This window comes from Saimiri boliviensis, chromosome 2 (genome assembly GCF_048565385.1).
Source record: "Saimiri boliviensis isolate mSaiBol1 chromosome 2, mSaiBol1.pri, whole genome shotgun sequence".
In the NCBI taxonomy this organism is placed as follows: Eukaryota; Metazoa; Chordata; class Mammalia; order Primates; family Cebidae; genus Saimiri; species Saimiri boliviensis.
Genome location: NC_133450.1, coordinates 30,993,168 through 31,005,542, shown reverse-complemented (window position 1 = coordinate 31,005,542; position 12,375 = coordinate 30,993,168). Strand labels below are relative to the sequence as shown.

Sequence of the window (12,375 nt, the reverse complement as noted above, 5' to 3'; positions counted from 1 at the left end):
AAATAGAAAAAAATAGAAGTATATTTGTAGTAATTTCCTATTGCTGTTGTAACAAATTACCCCAAACTTAGAGCCTTAAAACATCACAAATTTGTTATCTTACAATTCCAGAGGTCAGAAGTCCAAAATCAGTCTCAGTGGGCTAAAACCAAGGTGTCACCAGATTTGCATTCCTTCCAGAGACTCTAGGAAACAACCTGTTAGCTGGCCTTTTCTATAACAGCTTCTAGAGGCCACCTACATTCTTCGGTGCATAGCCTGTTCCTATATTATGTCACTTTGACTTCTGCTTCCATCATCACATCTACTCTGACTCTGACCTCCTGCCTTCCTTTTATAGGAACCCCTGTGATTACATTAGGCCCACCTGGATAATCCAAGATTATCTCATCATCTCAAAATTCTTAATCATGTCTTCGAAGTCCCTTTTGCCATGTAAGGTAACATACGCACAGATTTCAATAATTAGAATGTGGATGTCTGGGGTCAGGGAAGGGCCTTATTCTGTTTATCATAGTACTATTGTAGAATTCTTATACTATTCATGAAGTTGAATAATATCACTTGAAGGTTAACTATAATTAAAGATGTACACTATAAACACTAAACAATCACTAAAATAACAAAAAAAAGAGTTGTAGTTAATAAACCAACAAAAAGAGAGAAAACATAATTACACTAAATGTAAGTTGTCTAAATGCCCCTAATTAAAAAACAGATTGTCAGATTACATTTAAAAAGCATAACACAACTTTATGCTGCCTATTAAAAAACTACTTTTAATAAAAAAATGCAAATAGGCAAGAAGTAAAAGAATAGAAAAAGATATTTCATGTTAATATTAATGAAAAGAGAGCTGGAGTGGCCATATTAGAATTAGACAAAGGAAATTTCAGAGAAAATAATATTAATGGAAGTTAAGAGGATTATTTTATAATGATAAAGGAATCAATTTATTAACAGGACACAACAATACTAAATGTTTATGTACCTAATAACAAAGCTTCAATACACATGAAACAAAAAGTAATAGAATTGTAAGGAGAAATAAGCAAATCCACAATTATAGTCATAAGTTTCAATACCCCACCTCTCAATAATTCATAGAATAAACAGAAAATCAGTATGGATGTCAAAGATTTAAACAACACTATTAACCCATTTGACCTAATTGACATTTATGGAACATTCCAACCAACAAGAGCAAAACACAATTCTTTTCCTGAGCAAACAGAATATTTACCAAGGTAGACCATATTTGGAGCCATCAAACAAGTAGCAATAAATTTAAATTGATTCAAATCATAAAAATTATTCTCTAACCATTTGGAATTAAATTGGAAGTAAATAATGGACACATCTTTGGAAATGTCCCAAGTGTCTGGAAACTAAACAATACAGTTCTAAATAATCCAGGAGTAAAAGAAGAAACCAAAAAGGAAAATACTTTGAACTGAGTGAAAATTAAAACTCAATATCAAAACTTTTTAAATGAGGCTAACGTAGTGTTTACAGGGAAATTATATTAGAAAATGCTGTAGTAGAAAAGAAGAAATAGCTCAGATCAATGACCTGTTTACACCTTAAATAGATACACTTACTATGCACCCACAAAAATTAAAAAATTAAAAGAAATAAGAAACAGAAGAGCAAATTAAATCCAAAGTAAATAGAAGGAAATATAAAGATCAGAGCAGAAAAACAACTGAGAAAATCAATTCTACCAAAAGCTATTTATTTGAAAAGATCAATAAAATTGATAAACCTCTATTCAGAATGATGAGGTAAAAAAGAACATTCAGATTACCAATACAATAAGTGAAATAATATGCCACCACAGATTCTACATTTATATATATATATATGTATATATATATATATATTTGTGTGCATGCGTGCATGTGTGTGTGTGTGTGTTTACTACATATATTAAAAGAAAATAATGCAGCAATATTATGAACAACTTTGTGCAACCAATTTGGAGAACTCAGGTAAAAGAAACAAAAACACATACTACCAAAGCTTACTCAAGATGACATAAATAACCTAAATAGCCCGATATCTATAACATAAGTTAAATTTATAGTTAAAAACATTACCACAAGGAAATTGCCAGATCCAAATGAATTCACTGGTAAATGCGATAAAATATTTATGTAAGAAATAATACCAATTCTATATAAAGTTTCAGAAAACTAAAAAGGAAGAAATACTTCCCAACTCATTATATGAGGCCAGCATCCCCCTGACACCAAAACCAGACAGACATTACAAGAAAACTATAGACCAATATCTCTCATAAACATAGATGCAAAAATTCTAATAAAACTTGAGCAACATGAATCTAACACTACATTAAAAGGATAAGATAGCATAACAAAGTGGGGTTTATCCTAGGAATGTAATGTTGGTTTAACATTCAAAAATCAATCAATGTAACTCATTATCTTAACAAACCACAAAAAAAAACCATATGATCATCTCAATAGATGCAGAAAATCAGATGACAAAATCAAATATCCATTTGTGATTTTTAAAAAATCTCTCAAACTAGAAATAGGAGGGAGCATCCTCGATCTGATCAAGAATATCTACAAAAAAATCTACAGCCAATGTCATACTTAATAACAAAAAAAAAAAACAAATGCTTTATTCTTAAGATCAGAAACAACAAAAGGATGTCCAATCTCATCACTTTTACCTAATATTATATTGGAGAGTCTAGCCAGTATAAGAGACAAATAAAATAAATAAAAGTTATCCATATTAAAAGAAAGAAGTAAGTTTTCTTTACTATTCAGATTATCTATTAGTGAACTAACAGGTAATCAACTATATAGAAAATTCTACAGAATCTAGGCCGGGTGCGGTGGCTCAAGCCTGTAATCCCAGCACTTTGGGAGGCCGAGGCAGGTGGATCATGAGGTCAAGAGATCGAGACCATCCTGGTCAACAAGGTGAAACCCTGTCTCTACTAAAAATACAAAAAATCAGCTGGGCATGGTGGTGCATGCCTGTAATCCCAGCTACTCAGGAGGCTGAGACAGGAGAATTGCCTGAACCCAGGAGGCGGAGGTTGCGGTGAGCCGATATCACGCCATTGCACTCCAGCCTGGGTAACAAGAGCAAAACTCTGTCTCAAAAAAAAAAAAAAAAAAAAAGAAAGAAAATTCTACAGAATCTATAGAAAGCTATTAGAACTAATCAGTTTATCAAGGTTGCAGGATACAGGAAAAATATACAAAATCAATTGTGTTTCTGTATATCAGCAAACATCAGAAATTAAAATTTGCAAAAATTTATTTATAATAGTATCAAAAATATTAAGTACTTAGAGATAAATCTGACAAAATGTGAAAGATCTACATGCTAAAAATTAAAAATCATTGATGAGAAAAATTAAAGAAGATATTAATAAATTGAGAGATATGCTATATCAGGCATCCCCAAACTACAGCCTGTGGGCCGCATGCGGCCCCCTGAGGCCATTTATCCGGCCCCCCCGCCACACTTCAGGAAGGGGCACCACTTTCATTGGTGGTCAGTGAGAGGAGCACAGTATGTGGCAGCCCTCCAACGGTCTGAGGGACAGTGAACTGGCCCCCTGTGTAAAAAGTTTGGGGATGCCTGTGCTATATCCATGCACTACAAAACTCAGTACTGAAAACTGTTAATTTTCTTTGAATGGATCTACAGATGCAACACAATCCCAACCAAAATCCCAGCCAGTTTTTTTTGTAGAAATTGAAGACTGATTATAAAATCCATATAAAAGAGCAAATGACCTAAAATAATGAAAATAACAAAGAAAAACAGAACAAATTTAGAGGGCTAACACCACCTGATTCAAGCATTATAAAACTATAATACTCAAGACGGTGTGATAAGAGTGTGAAGACAGACAAATAGGTCAATAAAACAAAATTGAGAGTCCAAAAATAGACACACATATGTGTGGACATCTAATTTTTGACAAGGCAATTAAGTGGAGAAAGGCTACTCTTTTCAACAAACTATGTTGAAACAATTGAATATCCATCTGCAAGAAAATTAACTAATCCATACTTTGTAACATATACAAAATTAACCCAAATGAATCATGGACCTAAATGTAAAACCTAAAATTATAAAATTTTAGGAAAAAAAAAAAAGAGAAAACTCTGACCCTGCATTAGGTAGTAATTTCTTAGATATAATAACATCAAAAGCACAATTCGTAAAAGAATAAATTGATAAACTGGATTTCACCAAAATTGAAAACTTCTGCTCTTTGAATGAGACTGCTAAGTTAATGAAAATACAAACCATACACTGGAAAAAATATTTGCAAAGCATATGTTCGATAAACTTCCTATATCTAGAATATATAAAGAACAATCAAAATTCAATAATAAGCAAATAGCTCAGTTTTAAAATGGATGAAAGATTTGAACTTTACCAAAGAACATACATGGATGATGTCATATTGTGATATAATTAGAAATATACATTTTGGTCTTAATCTCCACTTCCTGGAATACAGTTTCTAAAACCCCCAGAATCTCCAAGTGATGTGTCTTTTTAAAAGCTAATGGATGACCCTGCTGGATAGCCTCAGGATAGGGGATTATTAACAGGGGAACCAACCACAAGATTAGCGGCTGTAACTTTTAGCCCCAGCTCTAACCTCCCACCTCTGATCTCTAGGAAGAAAAGCAGCACTAGAGGTTGAGCTAATCCCTAATGGCAAATGATTTAATCAACTCATCCTATATAATGAAGTTTCTATGAAAATCTAAATTGACTAGATTCAGAGAGCTCTGGGTTGGTGAACACTGGGAGGGTGGCTCACTTGGAAAAGGCATGGAAGCTTCATACCCCTTTTCCCCATACCTTGCCCCATGCACCTCTTCCATTTGGCTGTTTCAGATACATGTCCTTTGTAATAAACTGGCAGTCTAGTATGTAAATGGTTTTCCTGAGTTCTAGAAAATGATCAAACATGAGGGCCAGTCATGGAAACCTCCATTTATAGCCCATTGGTCAGAAGCAAAGCTGACAACCTGGACTTGAAACTGGCATATGAAATCAGGGCATCCACACATCTGGTCACAGAAATACTGAGTAAAAGCATAGAAAAGAGCCAGGCGCGGTGGCTCACGCCTGTAATCCCAGCGCTTTGGGAGGCCAAGGCAGGTGGATCACCTGAGGTCAGGAGTTTGAGACCAGCCTGACCAACATGGAGAAACCCTGTCTCTCCTGAAAATACAAAATTAGCTGGACATGGTGGCAAATGTCTGTAATCCCAACTACCTGGCGGGGCTGAGGCAGAATCGCTTGAATCTGAGAGGCGGAGTTTGTGTGAGCGGAGATTGTGCCATTACACTCCAGCCTGGGTGACAAGAGTGAAACTCCGGCTCAAAAAAAAAAAAGTATAGAGAAGAAAAGTTTGTTTTCCCTTACAGATGGCAAATAAGCACAAATAAAAATGCTTAAAATCATTATTAACTAGAGGAATGCAAGTTAAAACTGCAATGAAATACTACTATATATCTATTGGAATGGCTAAAAATATTTTCAAACTGACCACACCAAGTGTTGGCAAGGATATGAAGGAAGGTGGAACTCTCACATATTGCTGGAGTGAACATAAAATGGTAAAACCACTTTGGAAAACAGTTTGGCAGTTTCTTTAAAGTTAAACATCTCTCTCCCTAATGATCTAGGTATTCTACTCCTATGTAGTTAATCTAGCTAGGAGAAAGGAAAGCGTATGTCCATTCAAAGACTTGTACACAAATGTTCATAGCAGTTGTATTCGTAATAGTCAGACAACAAACAATTCCAATTTTCCATCAACAGGTGAATAAATAAATTAACTGTGATACAGCCATGCAATGGACTACTACTCAGCATAAAAAGGAATTACTGATATAGTATTAATTAGTAATTATGCTAAGTGAAAGAAGCCAGACATGCCCTTGCCCCCAAAAAAGGGAGTACACGGTGTGTGGTTCCAGTATAGAAAGCAAATCAGTGGCTTCCTCTGGGGAGGGAGTGAAGAAGGGTGGAGGCACAGGGAAGCACAGGAAGGATGGATTACTAGACACATAAGAAATATTTGCAAGTCATGGATACGTTCATTATCTTGATCATGGTAATGGTTCCACAGCTGAATACATGTCAAAACTTATCAAACTGTGCACAGTAAGTATGTGAAATTTATTGTATATAATTATTCTTCAATAAAGCTGTTAAACTTTTTTAATGACAAGGCAATCTCAGGGTCTTCTGCTTCTGGAAAGATGAAATAGATATACATTTTTATATTCCTCCCACTAAGTACAACTAAATATCCTGGACATTATTCATAGAAGAGACATAAGAAATAACTGAAAGACGAAGGGAACCAGTCAGACTAGCTAGGGACTTTGGGATCTCAGAAACAACAGGGTGGGTGGTAAGCTCCTGGGTATTCTTTTTTCTATCTACCTATCCACTCACCTATCTAACTAGCTAGCTAGCTAGCTATTTATTGAGACGTCTCACTCTGTCTGGACTGGAGTGCAATGGCGCAATCCTGGCTCACTGCAGCCTCAAACTCCTAGACTCAAGCGATCCTCCCACCTCAGCCTCCCAAGTAGCTAGGACTACAAGCATGCACCACCCGACCTGGCTAATTTTTAAAATTTTTATAGCGACGAGGTCTCACTATGTTGCTCAGGCTGGTTTTGAACTCCTAGGCTCAAGCAATCCTCCTCCTTTGGCCTTCCAAAGTGCTGGGATTACAGGCATGAGCCACCGTGTCCAGCCCAATCTTGGGTATCCTTTATACCTTATATATCCTGGACTGAATTCTGGAAAAGCTGATAACACAGAAATGCCAACATGTAAACACCAAAAAAAGCCTCAAGAAAATCCTGCTCTCTCTAGCCAGAGAACCAGGAAAGCAGCAGCCTAGCAAGACAAGCAGGCATCCCAATAGCTTTGCTGGGGTACTGTCAGAGAAGGCTAAGGGAAGAGCTGGTGCCTTGTGGTATCAGTAGAGACTCTCCTCCTCCCAAGTAGGACAATATCAGTAGAGGCCTCGTGAGGAGCCTAAACGCCCACCTCCACCCAGCAGCAACAAGGTGTTCCTCTCCTATTAAAGAGGATGTCATACTGGGATGTCAACAGAAGCCAAGTAGAGACGCTGAATTTCCACACCCATCTGACAGTAATGAGAGGAGCCTCACCTCCCCTAATAGCACAGCTTGAAGATTATAGCTAATATAGAAGATTTAAATAATATCTAGAGTCTCATAACATAACGGCCAAAATGTTCAAGATTCAGTCAAAGCCACCCATCATATGAAGAACCAGGAAAATTTCAAATGAGAAAAGACACAGATACCAACAACAAAGTAACAAAAAATGTTAAAATCATCTGACACGGATCTTAAAGCACCCATCATTAAAAGTGTTTCAACAAGCAATTATGAACATGTAAGACACATTTAGCAAAGGAATAGAAAATATGAAGAACCAAATAGAATTTGAAAACTGAAATACTGTATAACAAAAAATAAGAAGAAGAATAAAAGAATAAAAGAAGAATAAAAGAAGCCGGGAACTTTAAGAGAAAACTATAGAAATCACCCAAGCTGAACCACAGAGAGAAGAATTTTGAAAATAAATAAACACAGCCTCAGGGACTTATGGGACTGTAACAAAACATCTAACATTTGTGTTGCTGAAGTCCCAGGAGGAGAGGGGAAAGAGTGTGGAACTGAAGATGTATTCCAAGAAATAATGGCTGAAAATTTCCCAAATTTGGCAATAAATAAATAATTCTACAGGTTCAAGAAGCTGAGTAAACTCAAACGGAATAAACCCAAAGAAATGTATGCAAAAACACATCAAAATCACATTTCTGAAACTAAAAACAAAGAAAAAAAAACTTGAAAACAATGAGAGAGAAAAGACACCTTACTTATAAGAGACAAAAAAAAAAAAAAACATTTAAATAACAGCAGATCTCTTACCACTAACCATCAGAAAGAAGTAACAAAACCTTTTTCAAATGCCAGAGTAAAAGGACTATCAACTCAGAATTTTATGTCCAGCAAAAATATCCTCGAGGAATGAAGGCAAAATCAAGACATTCTCCAGTGAAGGAAAACTAAGTTGTTACCATCAGATTTCCTCTAAAAGAATGGCTAAAGAAAGTACTACCCCAGAAAGGAAATACTAAAGGAAGGAATCCTGGAATGTCAGGAAGGAAGAAAAACAATGAAGGAGTAAAAATATGAGTAAATACAATAAACACTTCTCTTATAGTTTGTAAATTATGCTTGATGGTTAAAGCAAAAATTATAACACTGGTATGCTTTTCAATGTATGTAAAGGAAATGTTTAAAACAACTATATTATAAAAGGGGGAGGGTAAAGGATTTAAATAATGACAGTGTTGGGTGGTAATAGTTTTGTATCTTGATTGTAGAGGTGGTTACACAAATCTACACGTGATAAAATGACATAGAGCTACATATATACATTTTGCCAATGTTAATTTTCAGGTTTTGATATTGTAAGATCTATTTATCTTGGAGGAAAGTTGGGTAATGAAGGCAAGGGACCTGTCTGTATTATATTTGCAACTTCAAATTGCAAATACAGTCACAATTGCAAGTATTAATTATTTCAAGATGAAAAGTTGATTTAACAAAGAAGAAATTATATGAGCCCCCCTTTCCACTCAAAAATCAAACCCTGATAAGTGAAAGAAAATTGAAACAAATAAATCCAACTGTGTATTGAGTTACTGGCACAACCACATAGAGGAACTATTTCAAGTGACCTTAAAGCAGAGTAATTTGACTGTACGTGTTTAATGGAATACATCCTAAGGACAAAAAAGAATTGCAAATAAAGAAAATGTCTTAAACCTTTTCAGTAATCTTGTTAATACTCATAGTGTTATTCTGATACTGTGTGTATGCAAATAAGTGTGTATGCAAATAAGTGTGTGTGTATGCAAATAAAGCAAATAAGTAATTATGTCAATAACATTTCTAGGATTTTTTTGGTGTAGGAGAAAGGAGATACAGAATTAAGATAGCAAAGTAAAAACTGTTTAAAACTGAAATGAATGGGATGTATCAACATAATTTTATAATGCATTTTCTCTTAAAAAGAAAAAGAAAAGCTGGGCATGGTGGCTCACACCTGTATTCCCAGCACTTTGGGAGGCTGAGGCAGATAGATCACCTGAGGTTGGGAATTGGAGACCAGCCTGACCAACATGGAGGAACCCCATCTCTACTAAAAATACAAAAATTAGCCTGGCATGGTGGTGCATGCCTGTAATCTCAGCTACTCGGGAGGCTGAGGCAGGAGAATCACTTTAACCTGGGAGGTAGAGGTTGCAGTAAGCCAAGATCATGCCATTGCATTCCAGCCTGGGCAACAAGAGGGAAACTCCATCTCAAAAAAAAAAAAAAAGAAAGAAAAGAATAAAGAATAGAAAGAAAGAAAGAAAGAAAAGAAAAAAAATCATATTTCTTAGTTCTAGTCACCGATAAGGCCTAGAAACAATGACCAAGCCAGTAGCAATGAACACCACCAGACTGTGGTCTCTAAGTAACATTTCCTACAGAAAGAAGCCAGAATTTCTTCAAGAAATAGCTGATTTCAGGCCTGGAGAGCCAGAAGTGTACAAGACGAGCCTGATATATTTCATCCTAATATTAGGGTGGCCAAAAGGCTATCAGAAACTACTGGGGTTGTTTCAAATCACCAGCACTGGCCAGAACCCTGAAAGACCAAAGATGAGAGAAGGTACGCATCATGAGAGTAATAGCTACACTGGATTAACATACATCAAATATGTTTACATCTGTGAGTTTCTGGTGGTATTCAAAAAAATAATTATTATTACATTGATCATCTTTGGAGAATGCTAGAGAATCAACTCATTATTTTGAAAACTGGTAAACAGAGGGGAAAAAAGTCATTTATCCTGCCTTTATATGTCAACTGTATCTCATAATAACTAAAATTTTAATGAGGGAATGTTTTTCTTTATAGAAGTTTCAGAGCTAACAAATGAAGATATAATGATAGTCCTGGATTGAATATTAACTTTTTGCAACGCTTAATGGGATAAAGAATCTAGGCAATTATCATGAAGGGCTGCTAACATCAGTAAAAGAGGTAATCAGACTGTATGAGCCTCCTAATGAAAGTACACACCATCACTTAGGAGTTTTCTTGCCAAAAAAAAAAAAAAAAAAAATTGGACCTGAGTAAGTCTCTAGACCTAACTACCAATTCATAGGAATAACACTGTGGGGATGCAACCACCAAATCCTTCTGGAAAACCCCACAGTGTAAGCAACCCAGCGTCTTCAACAGGTAACATGCAAGAAGGAAAGAGAGAGTCACAGGCAGAGCCAGAGAGAAACCCAGAGATGTTAAAAGACACATCAGTCACTTGTAATGTAGGGCTTCCATTTGGATCCTGATTTAAACTACAGGGGGAAACGTGAATGCTGACCAAATATTTGATGATATCAAAGTCTTACTGCTAATTCTTTGAGCTGTGATAGTTGATTGTGGGTTTGTTTGTTTGTTTGAGTTCTTTACCATTTAGATACACAACAAAATATTTACAGATGAAATCATGTGCTTTCGTGGATTTGCTTCAAAATATTCTGAGGTCAGGGAGGAAAAGTGAGAAGTGCGTATAAATGAAACACGATTAACCTTGAGCTGATCATAGTTGAAACAGGGTACATGGAAATTAGTTTTACTGTTGTCTTCGGTTTTACATAAACCTGAAATTTTTCCAAATAAAACGTTTTAAAAAATAGAGTCAGACAGAGCCAAAAAATCACATTCCTGTAGCTGTCTCCCTAATAACAAGGTCCTTATTCTGTTCTTTGAGGCCTAGAAGACTAGTGTCCTGTAGTCGTAGTAATAACAGTAATAATAATAATAGCCAGCAATTTGGAAGCACATAGTTAGCATGTGCTAAACGCATGTTATGAATTTTTATTGATCGTCCCATTTACTTCAGACAAAATCTTACACGGTAAGTACTATCATTATTCACATTTTACAGATGAGGAACCTGAGGGCCAGAAATCTGGTGACAAAGCTAAGCCTCACACTCAGATCTAACAGCAGATTTCCAGCTTGTAACTAACACCCAAAGGTAAAAGATGAAGACTGCTCTCCTGTCCTCAGTCTGGCCTTCTTTGGGATAAACGCCTTTAGCTCTTTCACTTCCCACCCTGCCCCACCCCTGCCACATGGCTTCAATGCCCCACATGCATTCCTTGGAACACCTGCCAGGAGCATAAAAGTAGCTGAGTTTCTTTAAGGTATCTCAGAAGCCCACGTGCAGCTTGCCCCACCCCGATCCCACCCAGGCTGCCTGGATTCCCAGATAAGCTCTGGTCTTCCTCCCTCCATACTGGGAGCCTACAGGTGCACATGTCCCAGGAGTGGCGTAGCTCACCTGGGCCTCGGTGCCTCTTCTCCATCCAGATGTAGCAGTTGTTCTGGGCCACCCCAGTCTGTGAGTCCAGGAAGGGAAGACGCACGCTGCGCTCTGCACACAGCCGGGAGTTGTAACTCCGGCAGTGCTCAATGGCTTCCTTGTAGAACTGGTCCCCGAGCCTGCCAGAGTCAGAGAGTGAAGGGGTGAGGCCAGGGAAAACTGAAACACACCCAGAGGGAAACTGATGTCAAACACCCACCTCCCTGGGAAGACTGAAGATGTCCTAATTATGAAGACCAAGGCAATGAGCACCAAGAGCCTTGCCAACGAGCAGAATGCAACTCAGTGTCAGGTCTTGACCAGGTTTTAATTTCTATCCCAAATCCACCAAGCAACTTGGAAACTCCTTTAACAAAGAGCATGGGCTTTCAAGAATGCATCACCAGTAAGAGAGAGCAGTCCATATTCTCAAAAGCGTGAGGTCCCCCTCCAGAGGGAAGGTATCTCTGGAACAACCTTATGCACGGGATCTAGAGGACATCGCGCTTCTAGAACCTCCTCACTCCTATTAGCTACATTTTGTTCTCAGAAGTCACCAGCTAAGGCACTCTAGGTGAACCCAAACCACCAGCAAAGATACCCAGTTTTCCATCACAACAGAAGAGAAACACTCCATATAAACAAAAACTAGAAGGACAGAGAAAACATTCTATAAAAGTAGGGCTATTGCAGGAAGAAGGAGGCATAGAGGAACAGGCAGCAATCTTTTAAAACCATATTACTTAAAGAAAAATAACTTTCTGATAGAAAACTAAAGGAATTCAACAATTTTGAATACAAAATAATTCAACTCACAGAGTTTAAAACACAAATAGAAAGACCTTTCTGGTTTGCTGGACTGAGAATCTGAT

At 36.9% G+C, this 12,375-nt stretch overlaps 1 protein-coding gene across 2 annotated transcripts in view; it reads right to left on the bottom strand.

Annotated features, from left to right (window-relative positions):
* DPF3 (double PHD fingers 3) overlaps window positions 1-12,375 on the bottom strand; it is a 286,509-nt gene that overhangs the window by 148,910 nt on the left and 125,224 nt on the right. For both annotated transcript variants that reach the window (XR_744393.2, XM_010335241.2), the window contains exon 2: window positions 11,483-11,643. Coding sequence is in view for 1 of the 2 variants with exons in the window: in XM_010335241.2 (XP_010333543.1) it covers window positions 11,483-11,643 (161 nt within the window). In the remaining variant the exon portion in view is untranslated. The remainder of the gene's footprint in view (window positions 1-11,482; window positions 11,644-12,375) is intronic.